The following is a 20069-nucleotide window of genomic DNA, read 5'->3' as shown; positions in this document are numbered from 1 at the left end:
GTAATAGAACAACATCCACACACATCTGTAATAAAACCACATCCACACACATCTGTAATTAAACAACATTCACACACATCTGTAATAAAACAACATTCACACACATCTGTAATTAAACAACATTCAAACATATCTGTAATAAAACAACATTCAAACATATCTGTAATAAAACAACATTCAAACATATCTGTAATAAAACAGTTGTGTGTTTGTCATACAGCTTGGTGCGGGCTGGGGGCGGGGCTCCTAACGGAACTGCACCAAGTTATCTAAAGTTATGGATATAACCGGATATGAGGAACCTTTGTACCTTACCTCAAAACACCTAAATGATCTCTTAATTGTCTCACAACAACAAAGTCCCAGCATTTTGTTCATGCAGCCCATTACCATACAGATAAACTACAACCAGAACCACCGTGTGTTAAATACATATTGGACATATCACCGCGGTTGAATCAGACTTTTAGTGTGAAATTTGAAACAGGAAGCTGGTTTTTAATGCTGGCTCTCGACTCGGTGCTGGTCAACAACAGCTGCTTTACCAGAAACCAGGAGGCGTCAAAGTTGGCGATGTGACAATACGAGAACCGACCTGTGAGATCTTTAATAGTGTGAGTGAGTGAGTGTGTGTGTGTGTGTGTGCGTGCGTGTGCTGCTGCTCGTCCATGGTGCAGCTCTGAGCTGCCGCAGCCTCTGAAAGGTGAGTATCTGTGAACCACTTGTGGAGCAGGAACTTTCAGCGCTGTCCTGTCACTTAGCTCCATGACTATGCTAGCTAGTAGAATGGCTCTCCTTCGCTAGCTTAGCTACGGTCCTCTGCGTTGCTTCTACCAGAGCAATACATGTAACGTAAATTCACCACCGCCACACACGCATTTGCACAGTTGTTCGGTAAAAAGACAGAGGTCGCTATTTGCAAGTTTCTCCTGTTAGCCAACGAGCAAACCTCAGCGTATAGTAAGGCTAGCAAGCTAAGCTATCTGTCAAAGTTGTTGCAGCGCAGCTTCCTTTCTATGTTCCGCTCTGTGGTGAAACATCAGAAAGTACTGTTATCAAACCCATACACATGTCTACATGTGTGCTAGTGCAGAACATAGACACATGATGGTTGTACATATATATATATATACATATTTATATATATATATATGTTCCTGTTAGATCTCTGAGTGAGTTCAACACTGAACTAATGACACTGGTTACATTAGCTTTGTCCTAAAGAGAAAGATTGTAGAAAACGATTCTAAATGAGATATCATTCTAAATGAGTTTAAATCCATCTGTCCTTGTTGTGTCAGTTTGTCGGATGGAGGAGAGTTTCTCTAACAAATGACCCGAAGCTGAATTTGTGGAAGTGCACAGTATCTTTTTACTGGTGAATCAGGAAGTTTAGAAAGTGGTTTTGTCAGGATTGCAACTTGACCTGTATCTTGGCTCCACTCGGAACTGCTCACCAGTTTGGCAGGCATTGTTTAAAAAAAGTTTTATGCATAAATTCCTGCTCTATTTACTCTCCTCCCACCATCTTTTCTTTCCAAAATCTCCCTCTGGTCGTGTTGTTTATTATTACCTCATCCTGTCCCTGACTTCTTGTCCTGCAATCCCCCGGCTTCCACAGGAGCACCATGGCAATGTGGATCCAGGCCCAGCAGCTCCAGGGTGAGGCGTCTCACCAGATGCAGGCGCTGTATGGCCAGCACTTTCCCATCGAGGTGCGGCACTACCTGGCCCAGTGGATTGAGAGCCAGCTGTGGTATGACAGACACCATTACCTTTACTTTTACTCGAGTCGCTCCCAACATCTGGGATTGATCAATGGCACTATATCTCTTTGGATATAAGATGTCTTAAACTGAATTGTAGGTAACATGTAATATATTTATACCATTGCACCTAGTGTTGAGCTGTTTTCAGACATGAACTTGTGTCAGACGCGTTCACAACAACAGGAAGCTTTAAGGAACAGTTAGGCGAGGGGTGGAGCCCAGGTAGAGCATGCACAGGGGCTGGACAAAATATATAGTCTCCTGCAGAAAGTTCAGTGTTTCTGTTTACACCACATCGACTCTGGCGTTAGCCCCTATCACCAAAATCAGCTCCTCTTTTCCACCCACAGATATTTATAATCTTTCAGTTTTTTGCGTCCATCTAGTGTTAGAAACGTCATTAACATCCCCTCTCACTCGCTGTGATTTCTCTGAAAAATGTCCTGTTGTATTTTCGCATGGCTTCACTCAGACATTTTCCTTGCATTCTCACATATAGAGAGAAATCTTGAAATTTTCAGGAACATTTCTGGTGCATGTCTGAAAACGGCTTTGGTTGAGCAGCACTGAGCTTGAGATTGGCCTTGCATTGGTCAATAATCTAATGATGAACATTTCAAAGGGATTCTGTGGAGTTGGACAACCCAGCGGAGGAGGCCAAAGCCAAGCGTCTGCTGGACAACTTGGTGGCCGAGCTTCAGAGGAGAGCCCAACTTCAGGGAGGAGAGGACGGCTTTCTTCTCAAGATCAAGTTGGGCCACTGTGGCAACCAGCTCAAGGTACCAGTCAGCTACAGTAAGACAGAGGAAAACTAGATCGCCCATAATTCTTGTTTTTGGACAGTGGAACATTATGCTGAAATAATTTGACATCCTTACCTTACATTCTTTTAATAAATAAATAAAGAAAAGAATATAAACAATACAAAGTAATAATTCTCCTTCCCGAAATGAATTTTTGGGCATATCCATTTCACATGTACTGGTGTGCCCTCAGCATCACTACATTTCAAGCAGGCTGCAGATACTTTTAAATCCCCCAAAAAATCCCCAAAATAGATTTCTAAGTTCTCTTAATATGAAAATAGACATAACTTGATCATAAAAACAGGGAAAATTCCGTAATTTATTCTGCCGCTCATCACAGTCCCGTGTTTCAGGGACATCATATGTGCATTTGGAGCAGATGTGTTGTAATTATATCAAAAAATCCTTTCTCATCTCACATTTAGTTAAAATTATTTGTGTTTGTGTCCGCATGCAGAGCACTTATGACCGCTGTCCTTTGGAGCTGGTGCGCTGCATTAAACACATCCTGCACTCAGAGCAGAGGCTGGTTCAAGAAGCTACAAATGTAAGTGTTGAAGAGGTTGCTGATGTTTCATTTTTATATTATGAATCAATGGCTGAGATTTACACGTTTGGAAGATGATAAAAAATAAAAGAATAAATATATGAATTGGCCCCATGGTTTTGTTTGTACCAAACTGAATGGGGAAAAAGGGGGGAAAAAGGATTTTGACGTTCTAATATGTAAAATGTTTTTGTGTAAAGGCCAGCTCTGAGAGTGGCGGCCAGGCAATGGACAGCCTGTCACAGCGGCACCAACAGATCAACCAGGCTTTTGAGGAACTTCGTTTGGCAACACAGGAGACTGAGAACGAACTGAGAAAGCTGCAGCACAGCCAGGAGTACTTCATCATCCAGTACCAGGAGAACCTTCGTATCCAGGGTGAGAGGCTCTCTCCCTCACACACACACACACACACACACACACACACATAAATAAATAAAGTCTATGGCCTTAATGTAGTCAATTTGTGCATGTAAAAATCCCAACCAAAGACCGGGTGCACAGAACAGTTTCTTCAAGCGCAAAACCATACTCGCAAGCATTACTGCTCTGCATTCATAACTGTGATTCTGCAAGCACTGGGCTGAGGCAGTTTGCCCTTCCCTACGCGCTCGCAACTGCTCAAAATCACCAAACCCCAACACCCAAACACCAACACCAAACACCAAACACCAACACCCAATTCGACTTCCTTGTAAGTCGAATTTTGAGACTTTGGAGGTGGGGACAGTGGCTGATGCTCCCCTTCAGGGTTTACGCTTCATTCATTTTGCAGCAGCTACTCCGGCATGGCGGCAGACGCACATAATACCGTGTACCATGCTGTATTACCCTGCCGCATGTGCTCCCTCAACACTCCACCGCTCACCTGCACTCACTTTACACGTAAACAATAAACACCAGCACTAATCAGAAGCTATAACGACCTGAACAGTACTGACGTTTACTTTGTGTTTGTTTGATTTGCTCTAGAGTTTATTAGACACATATATAAACATATTGAAAAAAAGTCCAAGATTTTGCACCCACACAGTTCACCTGCTAACTACAAAGTAAGAGATGTAACGTGATGCTCACAGCCAGGGTTAAAGTGACTGGAATGATCTGGATTCATGATCCGACATCATTGATTAAAAACTAGTGAATAGACGATGTGAAGAGCCACAGAGACGAGCAGACACACACTTCTGCAGATAAGAGAGAAGTTCTTCCCGCAGATAATGACCCAACGCTGTGTTTGAACTTCATTGTTGCAGAAGAAGCGACGCTCCATTTATCCAGGAACATAAAAGGTTATTATATAGATCAGTTCTATGTGTGAGTGAATTGAAAATAGCAGAGGTGCAGAGTCGCTTGTTGACCGCCGCTGAGTAGGCTAATGCGCCTCGATGCAGTGGCGCTGCCAAGAGGGGGCCAGCAGGGCCACCCAGATGCTGTAAAGAAGTGGTGACCAACCTTTTCGAGCCCAAGATCACTTTTTTATTCCAAACGTAAGCCGAGATCTACCACCCCGATATCTTAAAAAAAAAACACTTAGGAGGGTCATATTATTGTTAAAGGCTGAATGTACGAGCATAACAACTCTTTTCAATGCACAATATTCAATCAATTCATATTTACAGCATCTGCTCAATTCACAATATTTAGCGTCTTAGCTTGACAATATGTTTTGCAGAGGAGCTGCTACTGCAGCACAATGTTTCTGCATATAGGCTTTTCCTTGAATATGGCCATAAATATGACTATTTCCTTGTATAAAAGTAGTTCTGTGTACTCATCAATACCAGTACTATACAGTATGAAGCCATGCATCTTCCGCTCCTGCAAATATTTCACATTAAAACCACCTTTGTAAACAAAAGAATCGATTTGGTAAACAGGAACACTGGAGTGCTTTCATTTTGAAACGCATACAGAAAGTGTTGCAACCATTTGTTTGTGACATAAATTCAACAGATAAACATCCAAACTCAGGTGAAAGATCAGTTTCTCTGTTTATTCTGCTGTGAACCACAATGTTTATCTGTCTATGTCACAAACCGTTTCAAAGTAAAAGCACTCCAGCGTTTCACTTTCTGAACCCATTCATTTGTTCTAACAGGGCTTTGATTGTTATCTACAGACCGGAAGATGCCTGTCTTCATACCATAGTGTCCTGACATTTAGTTTAATACATAACCCAACTTGTATCAAAGGTAATGCAGTAGATAAACCTCTAGCGCTGCATTAAGCACGTGTTTCCCATACACACATTGAAAAAAAGTCCAACATGTAGTGCGCACACAGCTCACCTGCCACACACAACATGAGACATGCACAGCCAGAACACCAGGGTTAAAGTACCAGAACAATCCAGGTTCATGATCCGACACCATCGATTAATAAATATAAAATGTGATATGAGAAATGCGCTGCAGACAGGAGAGAAGTTCTTAAAGTACAAGTAAATACTGCATAAACAACATGTAACATAGGCCTTTTATGTCAACATGAATATTCACGCACCATAGCTGCTTTCAGACATGCACTGAAGATTTATGTTCTCGGGAGGAGGTGCATGTGAAAACGCAAATGTCTGAGTGAGAGCCTCCTCAGTTTCTGCTGACTTTCTTTGCCTGGCCCTCTAGTATAAAGTCTGCAGAAAGTCAGGAGAGTCCGATGTGTGAACACAGTGGGAGACCCCCCCACAAGTTAGCAGTGATTTGTGTTAGTAATGTTCTGTCTGTTATCTGTTTCCTGCTATTTTAGCACAGCTCAGCAACTTGTCTTCACTGCCTCCAGCCGAGCGCACCCAGCGAGAGACCACCCTACAGAGCAAGAGGGCCACTGTGGAGGCCTGGCTCACCAGAGAGGCCAGCACACTACAGAAATACAGGCTTGTAAGGAGACGCAACACTCGCACACACACAACATATATACTGTGGCTCTGCAATATCACAGGTTTGCAATGATACAAAATGCGGCAACAGCCACTCTAGGTCTGTCACAGTATCAGATTTTGACTACACGGTTATTGTGACACATGGAAGACACAGACGAAGATGACAAGAGAGTTTGTGGTGTAAAGAGCTGACACCGGTGTCCGTGTGTGTCACGTGATTTCTGCAGCTGAGTTAATATCTCACTTCCTGCATCTCTCTGCTGCACCCGGCTGCTCCACCTCTCGCCTGAATAATGTGGAGGATTTGATGCTGTTGTTAATGCATCTGTGCAGAGAATCTCCCATTGTGCTGTGCATGTGTTAAAAGGCAAACTCTGGGTAAACTCTGTAGCCAATTCTCCAGATTTAACCATGTTAAGTCTAAAACTGCTTAGGCAGCCAACTGCAGAGAAGACAATCTGCTTTCTTTTCACACTGGCATGCCCAGTGTGCATTAATGGTCACATAATTTTTTTAAGTGTGTTAGTATGGATGTAGATTATTTTAAAACTAAGTTGTATCAGTGTGGACATACACACACACACACAGTATTGTAAACACAGAAACCCTTGAGGACAGATAAGGTTTGAATCCTACATGTTTTAAATGCATGTTCACACCTTCAGTCTAATAGCCTTCTATGGGCTTTGGCGGGCCGACACAGGTGCAAACAGTTCTGCAGTTTAATTTAAAATAGTTGTGACTGAGGCTCAATGAAATAATCAGCTACTGTCTCACAGCTTCCATTTGACAAAAAATGTATGTCTATACTTTATAAGTCTATTCTTGGTCCTATTATTTTCAAATGTTATGTCCCTCTGCTCATAATATAACTCTAATATTGGGATAATAAATCTAAATCATAATAAAACAGGAAAACAACCAAATAAATACATTGTATTTTTGCTTTTAAGTTTTAAACAGAGCATAACATAATTGTGGGCTGCAGTACAAAAAGCCGACCACTTATTCTACTATTCAAGTCCAGCCAGTTACTATATTATATTAAGTTTTGAGTCTTTGGTGTTGGTGAACAAGCTCTGTTTCACTATGCATGTACATTCTGTCCTCCAGTTCAAAGGAAGCGCTGCATGACTCCAGCTGATCTGACACTTGCCCTAGTGGACTCTTCTATGTAGGAACAAAAGGAGATTCCCAAAAAATCCTACCTACACTTTTGACAGTTAATAACTTTCTGTGCCAAGACCTTGTAAACTTTTACAGAAGAGTAATAGAAAACATCCTAACTGGAATCACCACAAGCTTGCAGTGTGCATGGCCCAGGACAGGAAGGCTCTGCAGTGGGTGATTCAATCTGCTCATCTATCAGGAGTTGAGATGCGTATAGATTAGTGATATTGGTGAGGTGAGATGCCTGCTGATTTTAAAGGATACTTAAGACTTAACCACGGTCTGTTCAGCCTGTTGGGGCCTGCCCTCTTCCATACCATCAGACTGTAGAGCACTTTCTTTCCTCAGGCTGTGAGACTAATGAATTCAGTGTCAAATCCACCACAAAGAGTTTAAGTTCTTGACGTCATTATTTATTAATACATTCATATAACTTCTGTTTTGTTTGGTGACTATCATGAAGGCACTATATGTGGCATTTTTTATTATACAATTTTGTGTTGCATATGAATTAAATTAAAACTTGAGTCTATTTACTTTCTATTTAAAAAATGTAACTTATTTAATGTTTTAATGATTTGGGCGGGCTCTTGCAAAAATATATATTTAGTCATCATGTTAACATTTGTTTATGTAGACAGGGTACTGTCTGCTTTTTGCAGTAATCTGATTTCTTCAATATTATATATGAGAAGATCATTATCATCCTGGGGAAGGTTACCGAAGAAATCTGACCACCCCAACCAGATTTCCCCAGGGAAATGTTTTTGTATAACCGGATTTCTATTCTGCTTTTTACATGTGTAAGCATGTTCCTATCAAAGACCTCAGGAAGAGAATATGGCTGTGACAGCAGAGTAGTAGGATGAAAGGAGATTCAGCCATGTATTTAAAACTATTTCAGTCAGACTAAAACTAGACTAAAAGAATATTACCTTATTAGAGGCAAAACTTTAGACTCCTCAATTCCAAAAGTTAGCTTCTTATCCACCAGTACTTCAAGTTCAGTTCCAGACGTGTGTAACATGTCTAAAAAAAATGGTTCACCTTGATCACAGAAAATATCGTCCTTCATATTAAAATCTTCACAGCCGAGCAGTTCAAACAGCAGCACACCCGGTTCCTACACTGTAACCTCATTTCTCCCTGGATCATTATTTCTCTGGTGTATGTTAATAGGGCTGTGCGATATGACGATATGTATCGGGTAACAATTGAGAAAAATATTGTTTCATATTAATCTCTATTGTTAATTTCATTTTGCTGGAAATCACCTTTTACAACATTTTTTGTCATTTTGATGACACTTTCTATTCTTCCACACAACATGGATACAGGAAAGGAATTTACACCAAGAAACCACATCGAGAAACAAACATAGAGGAGAGTGATAGTAATATCGAATCAGCTGAGACAAAACCAGCAGCTCATACCTAAAAGAGGAGCTAATCCTACTTTTAAAGAGTACTACATGTATTGAGCTAGTTCTTTCACATGGATATGGTTTGAATCTGAAAAGTTTCAAATGGATGAGTAAACCTCTACAGACTGTTCCCCACCCTCTGTTACCACCTATGCAAGAATCCTGTCAAACTGTAGAGAGGACAGTCGAGTGATCAACACAAACCCCAGACGTTACAAGATGCTTTGAACTTAGACACAATATATGTCAAAGAATCATGAAGATGGAAGGAGACGACTGTCAAAACTTGACATGGAAACAACTTACATGGTCAAGAGTCACGATATGTATTAATATCTGGATATGAAACAACCTATCAGGATACAAGATTTTTGTCATATTGTGCAGCTTGATATGTTAATGCACTGAGTGAATGCAAAAGTTACTCAGCATGTGGCTGGTGATGTGTTTGCAGGACCTGTCGGAGCAGCACCAGAAGACCCTGGGCCTGTTGCGGAAGCAGCAAACTTTAATCCTTGATGAGGAGCTCATCCAGTGGAAGAGGAGGCAGCAGCTGGCTGGCAACGGGGGTCCTCATGAGGGGGGACTGGATGTCCTCCAGTCCTGGTACGTACTGGAAATGCATGTTAATTAGTTTGACTTACATAATATATTACAGGGATGGATGGAACAGTTTCAACTGCCTCCAAGCAAGTGCATGTTTTATTATGATAGAGAGAAGTTTGTATGAAATGTTCTCTTTCAATAAAGGCATTTAGGTTGAGAAACCAAATCTATAAACACATGGGATTATAGAGGAGTGACTGATGATTTCCCCCCCCCACATGATGGTGGTATCTCCAAATCTTCTGCTTGTCCACAAGGTGTGAGAAGCTGGCTGACCTGATCTGGCAGAACCGGCAGCAGATCCGGCGCTGTGAGCATCTAACCCAACAGCTCCCCCTGCCAGGCCCGATGGAAGAGCTGCTGAGCAAGCTCAATAGTGACATCACTGATATCATCTCTGCCCTGGTTACCAGGTGAAAACTTGACTTAACCTCTTCCTCTTCTTGTATGAAAGTTACTGACCCCACCTGTGCTCTGGCAACATGGGTGTTAGTTCCAACTGTTGAAAAGCCAAGGGTGGAGACTCTAGCCAACTGATTCAGGAGAAGCTATACAGCTAGTGCCCTGACAGTGAGGATGTCTTTACTCTTGTGAGGATTCTGGTGTTGTCAAGGAAGTTTGCTCAAACAGTTTATTAGTGCTTTATGAATGTGAATAAGCCCTCCTGGGGCATCTTCTGAGTGTGCAGGAGTCCAGGGCTATTACTACTTCAAGCCACCCATAACTTTGATGTTTGTAGATTTAGGGCTTAGTCAGGGATTTGACTGCTCATCAATTCTTATTCAGATTTTTGTGGACACTGTGGCCATAGCCTAGGTCAAGTGAACTTTTCAGGATTTCACAAGATTACTTTTTGGCTAAGTGGTATTTGCTCTTACCCCCCTTTTAGTTTGGTGTTCTTTTGTACTGTATGTTAGTACAGTAATCAAATTTTTGTCTGCAATGATTTTGTTTCCGTACCATGAAACTTCACAGCCATCTTAATCACGTAATTTAGTGGAATCTTTTGATATTTTGGATTTTATGAGAGAAATGTTAGTTATTTGTTTGACAAATTACATTACTTTCTAATGGTTGTGTCACTCATTTCATAGCAACAATCACACATAGTGGTGCAGGTCATTTTTTAAATATCTGTGCTCATTGTGCAGCAGAATTTATTTATGACGGAATATAGACACATTTGCTATTTCCAAATGCCCAGGATCTTCTAACCTGTTCATCAATCATTAACCTATGTTTGTATAAATTATTGTAACTCCATATGTGAACATACCTTGGACAATGAGGGGTGGCGAATGAATTACGCCATTGAAAAAATGTTTTAATGTGCTCATCATGTCACTGGCCCCTCTTTTCCTCAGCACCTTCATCATTGAAAAGCAGCCGCCCCAGGTGTTAAAGACCCAGACCAAGTTTGCAGCCACTGTGCGCCTTCTGGTGGGCGGAAAACTGAACGTCCACATGAACCCACCACAGGTCAAGGCTGTCATTGTTAGTGAGCAGCAGGCCAAAGCTCTGCTGAAGAATGAGAGCACACACAGGTGAGTGGCACAGCATGCAGACAGATGCATCCCACTGGTTTTTCAGATGCATTGGTAAAAACAAATTGTGACTATACAAGGCTTAAAATAGTGGGTGACTATAGCAGGTACTTTGTTAGATATTAGAAGGCATTTCATGAATGTACTAAAATGGTTCATCATGCGAGATTAATAGATTAATTTGTTATTTTGTCTCCTTTTGTTGAAGAGCTACAGGATGTGTTCAATTATTTCTAATTGCTTTCTACTGCCTTTGTAGTGAAAGCAGTGGAGAAATCCTCAACAACAACTGTGTGATGGAATATCACCAGGCCACTGGCACCCTCAGTGCACACTTCAGAAACATGGTAGGCTCTATTGGACATATTTTAATGTACTACTAAGGAATGTGAGAGGGATACAAAATATGTTTTTTCCAAAAAGCTTGCCGGGGAGGAATGATAAGGCTTTTCTCTGCAGAGAAGACAGCTGGAGTAGCTGCTTTAGTATGACTGCTCGTACAAATAGATAACATTAGTTAAAAATATTTTCAGAGTCAAAAGGGCTCATCCTGGGGGGGTACAAAGTCTGGGCCAGAGCTACTAGCAGAACAGAGTATCTCAAGTCTGAACAGTCCAACCAGTTTGATAGAATTGTGTCTATATATATTCATTCACATATACATTCATTCCAGTTACCGCTCTTTTCACACATCCTTCACACATCATAGGCATGTGGCTCAGGAGGTAGGGGGGGGCGTCAACTATCTTCAACACCGGTTGTTCGATCCCGTCCACCTTCAGTCCACATGCCGAAGTCTCCTTGGGAGAGATTCTAAACCCTAAATTACCCCTGATGGTGGGTGTGAATGTGTGATGGAATAGAACAGCTTATAGAAGTGCCGTATAAACAGTGTGACTTGTAGTGCAAAGCGTTTTGAGTGGTCGTTCAGACTAGAAGAACTCTGCACTGTAAATGAGTCAGCATTCCATTTTCTATTTACACACTACCATCGCACTTTGGGGTTTTGTATTTATTTACATTTGTAGTGTAGGCTCACATGTTTACTTGAGTAACACCTGTAATGGCAGATTTGCATTTGTGTAATGTTTAATAGAAGAACAGATATGTATTTAGAAGAAGTAGATAACAAATGTGTTTCTGTGACTTACAAGAGTTGCAGAGGGGACTATAAGTGTTTATGGCCCTCACATGTGTGTCTTAGCAAATGCTTCACTGCAGGGGTTACTTAGTGTGTCTGATAGAGATGGGTGAGGGGAACTCTGCATTGTATACAGGACTTGAGTCTTTTGATGTTGTAGATCTAGATAGGGGATCTCGGAGACAGATTGTCTCACACCAGAAAGGCACACCAGGGGGCTGAGACGGAGATCTGAGACAGGAACTCTGCCCAACCTGGTCAGACATCAAGAGGCTGAAGAATACCTTTTGGCTCCTCGCGGGGAGGGGCTTCTGATTGTATAAGTGAAGTGATTCTCCTATGCTCTGTGCTCATTCTGTACACGTCACACTAGGTGGATGTGTGGGGTGAGCCCACCTGCAGGTGTAAATTAAACTTACCAGAGAGACAACTGTATGATTTGTGCTTGACTTTAAAATTCCCATGACACACCTAAATCTGTTTACACAGTTAGTTGAGTGACGTCCAGCTTCTCGCCAGAAGCTGCAGAGCTGTTTCTCTATGCACCACATTGGTCGTGTTAGTTGAAATGAAGCGATGTTCTTCTGATGCTTTCTCATGTCTTTGCTCTCTGTGTTTTTACAGTCACTGAAACGGATCAAGCGCTCTGACCGTCGGGGTGCAGAGTCAGTGACGGAGGAGAAGTTCACAGTTCTGTTTGAATCACAGTTCAGTGTTGGGGGAAACGAACTCGTCTTCCATGTCAAAGTAATTAGAGGGGACACTGGGATCTGTAATACAAATGATACCACTGATTATTACTTTACTCATCTTTTATGGATTTCATCTCTATTGTGTTTCTCTCCTTTGGAAGATTATTATTACCCAGCACTATTTAGCAAGATTATGGCTTTGTCCAAGCTTTCTGTAAACCTAATGTTTTTTAGCATTGGTTTGAATGAATCCAGAAGAATCTGTTACCCACCTATTGTTGTTCTTGTAACCTGCAGACCTTATCACTGCCTGTGGTCGTGATCGTCCACGGCAGTCAGGACAACAATGCTACAGCAACAGTCCTGTGGGACAATGCCTTTGCTGAGCCGGTAAGTTGGCGGCTCCTGTACTGTCGGTTTCCACAATGGGCTTCCTATATTTCAGCAGTTGAGATTGTGACCATATTTTACTGATGTTTCTTAGAATAAGAAACATCAGTTATTTTCTAAGCTCGAGTTTGTTATATGTGTGATCACTGTCTGCTTTTTGACATATGTTTTCATGTGTCTCACTCTCGTCCTTCAATGTAATTATTTAATCTTAGAAAATACCATAAAGGTGCAATTTTACAATGTTTCACCAAAACACCAACTGAATCTGAAAGGCCTGTGCTTCTCTTTCCATATTTTCCCATGACACCCCTCTCCCCCCTCAGGGCAGGGTGCCGTTCATCGTGCCAGACAAGGTGCTGTGGCCCCAGCTGTGCGAGGCCCTGGATATGAAGTATAAGGCGGAAATGCACAGCGGGCGTGGCCTGTCAGAGGATAACCTGGTCTTCCTGGCACAAAAGGCTTTTACAAGCAGCAGCAACAACCCTGAGGACTACAGCAAGATGACCATCTCTTGGGCCCAGTTCAATCGGGTGAGGCCGGCTCCTTTCCACGGCTGATTGTAAATTTCAGACTCATGTGATGCAAGAAAAAAAGCTGTGCCATCACTACAGAGTGTCAGCGGCCGCTTCTTGTGCATGTAAACATTCTGTTCTAATGTGCTTATTTTGTACAGGAGAGCTTACCTGGACGCAACTTCACCTTCTGGCAGTGGTTTGATGGAGTCGTGGAGCTCATGAAGAAACATCTCAAGCCTCACTGGAATGATGGGTAATGACTTTTTTAATGTTCACCTCTAAGACTGCAATATCTCATTAAGGATAAGACTTTGCTTGGTAGCACTTGTAATCACACTCACTAGCGATGTCATGGCGTCCTACACTCGAACATCACTGCAGCCACGTGAGACGTAAATCCCCTTGAAGGCAGCAAATACAAGATTTACAGAGAGAATTAAGTCACTCTACAGACTAACAAGTACTGATTTAGCATTACACTGCTATAGCATTGTCTCTCAAAAGAGACCATTTCATAAAAAACAATTTGAAGATTGTTGCAGAAGAAGCAGAGTAACTGCTCTGTATTTTTGTGGATATGATACAAATATGTGGATCATTAAATATTGCTGGATCATGGTCCTGATTATTGGCTCATTTTCTGTGCATTACAATGATTTAAGTCTAATGAAAGTTCTATAACAACCCCCCAGTTTACTTTTCAAACACAACCAAATGTACTCCAGTATCGCTTGAGGATATTCATCAGACTTTGCACAGCTCCCTCTGGAGACGCTACAAGCTTTGCTCCCGAGAGAAAGTGGGTGTTTTCCCCAAGACCCAAACTTACAAAAAAACATAATAAATGGCATAATATCTACATTTGTCCAACAGGAACAAATCTCCCAAACAAACCACTAATCCCCAATCTCACTTGTCACAGCCACAATTATTTATTGTTATTATTTCCTTACTTTTCCTAAAGTTTGTGAAGGACCGGAACTTGCACTTCTACACAAATTCAATTAAATCAAAAAATGATGAGTGCTGAAACAAAACACATTTCAACAGAAGACATAACATCAGCTTTGTTGGTGTTATGTCAGTTCTGAGGCTTATTAGTGCAATGGTCTGATTTGATGCATTTATTGAGCAGGATGTCTCCTTGGAAGAACAAATGTAAACTTTACATATTACAATTTGTGAAAAAACAATTAAACAAATACATTTTAGCCTTCACTTGCTATGACCAGGAAGGTGCTCACACGTTGAGCCACTGCATGAAATAGTTGTGTAACAATGTGTGAATCTGTATGCAGTGCCATCCTGGGGTTTGTAAACAAGCAGCAGGCACAGGACATGTTGTTGTCCAAACCCAACGGCACCTTCCTGCTGCGATTCAGTGACTCTGAGATCGGAGGTATCACCATCGCCTGGGTGGCTGAGAATCCCAACAAATCAGGTACATAACTGCCCTTTAAAGTGTTTCTACTCTTAGTTTGAATTTGTAGGGCAATTCATTATAATGTCATTAGAATAACATAAAGCAGAATGAAGGCTGGGCAAGATTTTGTAGCATTCTATATAATATAATATAGAAAGCTCAATATTGAGCTCCTAATTCCACTAATTAATGCAAATGTCAGTACATCAGCCATCTTCTCTGCAACATTAATAATATATGAATCATTTCTTAAGTCCTGTGATTGTAATCTGTGCTGGTTCCTGTCTTTAATTAAGGGGAGAGGTTGGTCTGGAATCTGTTACCTTACACAACCAAGGACTTCTCCATTCGCTCCCTGGCTGATCGCATCAGTGACCTGAACCACCTTCTGTTTCTCTACCCTGACCAGCCCAAAGATGAGGTTTTTGCCAAGTACTACACCCCTCCACTCTGTATGTATTATTATTATTATTATTATTATTATTATTATTATTATTATTATTATTATTATTATTGTTATTATTGTTATTATTATTATTATTATTAAGAGGCACTGAATTATTTACACAATATTATCCTATGTGCATAATTAGCTTGATGTCAATAATATAAACAACATTTTTATTAAAATTCCTAACCTCAGTTAATGTCTCTTGCAGCAAAAGCAGTGGACGGATACGTAAAACCACAGATCAAACAAGTTGTGCCAGAGTAAGTAGATCTCTTTCTGTTTTCTAAAATTGCTACAGGAAACTCTGTTCACCTCACACCCTCCAGTGAACCTGACAGGACTGATAAAGTAGCAAGTTCCTGAAGCCTGATTTGCATTTGGTGTAAGACTCGCTGAAAGATGACATGCCATCCATCCATCTAAAATAACACTGTAAAGCATTCAGACTCCTAACAGATGTGTCATGCAATGTTCTGAAAAGTTAATGGTAACAAACCTTTGAAGGACTGAAACACCTTTACTCTGACTCAGACTGTTGCATGACTTCTGGCAGGCTTATTATTTCTGGCAGAAATATTGCCATTTTCTAAGATGGCCAAATTCCCCTGAAGGTGTCTCTACAGTACAAATGAAACCAGATGTTTAGCAATTAAAAGTGTGCAAGTATTTTTACTGAAATATTTGGAATTGTTTTTACCAGGTGGATCTGAATTTGTATGAAAATATATATAAAGATGGACAAAGGTTGGTGATGATTGGTGGTGGCCATTACTCTCAGAGAATTCCATAATATTGTGTGTGTGAATATTAGGACTAAGTCAACTGTGTAATGTTAGTTATATACAGTTACTGCATTAAATGGGCCAACTTTCATTAGGATCACAGTGGGCTTGTTTCAGGTTTCAGGCTCTAAAAGTGAAAAGTGAAAAGTAAACTAAAGGTGAAAACAGAAAACAAAAACCTAAATCGAAATCATTATTTTCCTGTCACCTCCTGAGCAGGGGGCCTCACTCAAGTAATTTGTTCCACCACAGATGCAGTTTTCAGCCCTGTCATCGTGATCAGTGATATCTGATCATGGCCTGGGCCCTCATTTATAAAAACGGTGTGTAGGCTTCATACTAAACGTTACTAAAAGTGTGCACAAAAATAACGTGGATGCCAAAATGCCCCAATGTTCCCTTTCTAAATCACAGTCCATCTGGAAATGTGCGTTCGTGGATCTGCCTCATAACCCTACATGCCTTCATATTACTAAAAATGGTCAACCTAGGGAGGCCTCAACATAGATCTGACTCTTCTTTGGTGATTAGAACTCTAAATAGGACAGAGGAATGCCCAAGAATTTGAATTATGTTGTAAAAATAAAAACATAATTATTAAGCAAAAACAACAAAAAATGTGTTTTGTGTCTCTGGTAGATTTACCACCCCAAACCCTGAACCCAGCGGAGCAACTCCAACATTCATGGACCAGACAGCTTCTCCCTCTGTGACCCACCCCAACAACTTCAGTGTTTACCCTCCTATGTAAGTACATTCCTTTACCTAAGACTGAAGATCCAGGAGAACTTTGTCAACTCAACCATATGCTACACATTTCTGCTGGGCCATGAGTTCTACATATATCATTCAAGTAACCAGTCAACTTCAGGAGCAAAAAGACAACATAAGATGCCAAGACAAAAACCAAGACAAATGCAAAGAGGCAGACATTATTTCCTTTTGAAAACATAGGACAAGATGGAGAATATCCCTTGTTTGTTTAAAGGTCTACCGCACTTATTAAGATGCCAACCACCAGTAGATGTTAGATGGGTCTCTCAGAAATGTACATTTTGTTTGGAATAGATTTGTACCTACATACATCATGCCCTTTATGATAGAACATCCAAAGTCTGTTTCTGCTCTCTTCTTGTCAGTAGTGACACCATGTTGGATGCAGATGGAGACTTTGACCTGGAGGACACGATGGACGTGGCCCGTCATGTGGAGGAACTGCTCCGCAGGCCCATGGCCAACCAGTGGAGCAGCCAGCAGTCCTGAACCTGAAACATGATACTGCTGCACACCTTCAGGTCTACTCCATCTTATCCACTCCTTTAATTCTGTCCGAACTGCAGCCACATTAAGAGATGTCCTGTGTTCATTAGTCCCTCTGACAGATCCACATTACAATTCACATTCATCATGCTTAAGCTGCCCGCAGAGGAGAAGAACTGGTTTTCTAATCAATATTGTCTCAGTGGAGATGGTAAACCATGTTTTCAAGAGTCAGATTTACTGGCATTGGACAGAGGACAGGGGCTGGGGTTCTCTCCACCCATCATAGTTTCTCAGGACGGTCATGAAGACCTGGTTTGGGTCAATGGGATTTTTATACACTTAGTTTATATGTGAGCTTTGCGTACCTGATGAGCTTTTAGCTGGCACAATGAGACTTATGCGTAAGATTTCAGAGTATCTTAAAATTATTTTAAAATGTTTTTCTACAGTTAACATGGGTTAATGTGACTGAATGCAGAAAAAATGACTTTCTTCTCTCTTTGTCAATAATTAATAATAGTTGTATAATTAGTACTATCTATCTAGTAGTAAGTCCATAAAAAAGTGAGACTATGTAGCTTTAGCTGAACATCAGCCACTGTGAACACCAGCAGTATTTACAGGATGATGGGAAATAAAATTTTCCTTCATTTTCAAAGTTTATCTTTAATCATTTGCTTTAGAGCCACTTAGCAAAACAAGTATAAATCAACAACCATGGCTCCCATGTAGGTGCATCGTAGTTACTGCTGTGTCATTGGCTTTAGACAGCTTTAAACCTGTGATGCTGGAAACTAAATCAAGTGGTGTCCTCAACCTAACTCCAGTGTCCTGGGAAGCTGCAGTTTGAACTTCACCTGTGCTTCAGTGTGAGCCCAGCAGCTGTGTCCTGTAGAAGAAACCATCTGAACAGCATGAGGTTTTACACAAACATGGTTCATGTCTGGTTTGAAGTTTGAACCTGGTAGAACTTAAGTTTCTGTCATTGAGCTGAGAGTAATCACTGGTCATGTTTCCAGTTGGGATCTCTGGTTCCTTCACTTGCTTCTCTTACTGTTTGCTTATGCTATGGTTTATGATCAATTTAAACACCAACCAACGCCATTGCTTATGTAGACTGGCCAGCGGTCACAGAGATAGATGAAAGCTCAGACATTTTTTCTCCAATAATATAGATTAAAGTACAAAAATAATAAACAATCAAATAAGACAACTGTCAGCAACATCATCATTTTGTAGTATTTAATAGTGAATGTTCAGTAGTAATATAATGAATTTGACTCAGCAATCAGATTCAACCCAGAAAGTCCATGTTTAGCTAAACCAGTTCAAAACCTTAGCTGAGCTATTCAGATGCTAAGTGACACAGCTTCAGTCTCTGTGTATTTACAGTTGTCTGTAACATACTAAAACAAAACAGTAAATGCTTAACAGTAGTTCAAGTTGTAAAACGTCATACAGACGTTTCAGGACTTATGAATTACCCTCTAATTCTATGTATGTACACATATATGTTGTCCGAATGGAACCTTCGGTGTATGGTACTGTGTGATAAGCTTAGTCAGTGGATTCTATTGGGAAAAGATTACACCTCACACTCTATAATACGCCATCATACTTTTTCTCTGCCAGGATAATCAGACAGCAGCTCAGGACTGCAACTAACAGTTTTTATTATCCTGTTCATTTTTTCATCATCTATTATTTTAATTAATTGTTTTGTCAACAAAATGTAGAAACATTTGGGGAAAAAAATCACAATTATTTACCTGCAGATATCCAAAGCCCAAAGTTATATCTTTGAATTGCTTGGCTTTTCTGACCGCCTGTGCACAATTCAAAAACATTCAGTTTACTGTAACATACATCCCCACATGTGAGAGGATGGAACCAATTTTATTTGCATTGCGTCACCCATTTTTGCAAGGAGAGGGCCATTAATTGATCATCAGAACTCTTACTAATTGATCCTTTGTAGATCAGATACATAACCATGACAGTTCTGATCATGTGTGCAGCATTGCTTCTGAAACCAGAGAACAATTATCCCACCCACCTCAGCTGCAGTTTGTCCATTCTGCTCATTATTATGATGATGATGATGTTAATCTTTTTCTAGCTTCTCCGTTATCCTGAAATAACCTTCAGTAAACATTTCTGTGGAGATTCACGGCTCTGTAGATCTCTCTGTGCCTTTTGGCTTGGTAAGGACAGCACTGTCCATCAGTACATTTGAAAGCCATTGTCCATAACACTGTACTACTACCAGCATCCAAGGAAAATCTCTCAGAACACAACTCACCCATAATGAAGTTAACACAGCAAACCTCAGGAAAGTCACTGTGGGGGAAAAAAGGCAGTTGTGTCCAAATCAACCAAATGATTTGAGTGTAGATGGGGATACTATGTAACTCTTGTGCTACCTTTACCTCTTACGCTTATTGTGAAATAAAAGCTGAAACACAAAACGTTTTATTTTTACTAATGCAGTAGTTCACCTTTTTGTCCTTGAATCAACCAAATGTGTGTATCCAGCTCACTGCTGCTGTGTTTGTCCGCTGGCTTCTGTACAATCTGCCTCATGTACTTCCACATTGTGCTACACTTTGCTGGAAGTTTGGTGTTTGGATTTGACTTGGAAATAAAACACATTTTTTAATTAA

General features: G+C 40.8%; 1 protein-coding gene across 2 annotated transcripts; it reads left to right on the top strand.

Moving 5' to 3' along the window:
* The first annotated feature begins 504 nt into the window (after positions 1 to 504).
* LOC117752427 (signal transducer and activator of transcription 5B-like) lies at positions 505 to 20069 on the top strand. Of its 2 annotated transcripts, none has more exons than XM_034569705.1 (19): positions 505 to 703; positions 1622 to 1756; positions 2392 to 2548; positions 3033 to 3122; positions 3323 to 3500; positions 5871 to 6001; positions 9051 to 9202; positions 9460 to 9615; positions 10567 to 10746; positions 11006 to 11093; positions 12512 to 12634; positions 12877 to 12969; positions 13296 to 13502; positions 13646 to 13740; positions 14786 to 14928; positions 15207 to 15362; positions 15570 to 15621; positions 16783 to 16890; positions 17286 to 20069. In XM_034569705.1, the coding sequence occupies exons 2-19, from the start codon at positions 1629 to 1631 to the stop codon at positions 17404 to 17406; spliced, it is 2358 nt and encodes a 785-aa protein (XP_034425596.1). In that variant the 5' UTR covers positions 505 to 703; positions 1622 to 1628; the 3' UTR covers positions 17407 to 20069. The 2 variants fall into 2 exon arrangements, with proteins under 2 accessions (XP_034425596.1, XP_034425595.1); XM_034569704.1 differs by having other exon boundaries at positions 17283 to 20069.

The sequence above is a fragment of the Hippoglossus hippoglossus genome, chromosome 19, assembly GCF_009819705.1.
Source record: "Hippoglossus hippoglossus isolate fHipHip1 chromosome 19, fHipHip1.pri, whole genome shotgun sequence".
NCBI classification, from domain to species: Eukaryota; Metazoa; Chordata; class Actinopteri; order Pleuronectiformes; family Pleuronectidae; genus Hippoglossus; species Hippoglossus hippoglossus.
Note: the sequence above shows the minus strand (reverse complement) of the source record. Positions and strands in the feature narration are given on the sequence as shown.

Coding starts and splice junctions, on each gene's coding strand:
- LOC117752427 (XM_034569704.1), top strand. CDS start 1,629: ATGGCAATGTGGATCCAGGCCCAGCAGCTCCAGGGTGAGGCGTCTCAC. Junction 1,757..2,391: donor TGGATTGAGAGCCAGCTGTG/GTATGACAGACA, acceptor AACATTTCAAAG/GGATTCTGTGGAGTTGGACA. Junction 14,929..15,206: donor TGAGAATCCCAACAAATCAG/GTACATAACTGC, acceptor TCTTTAATTAAG/GGGAGAGGTTGGTCTGGAAT.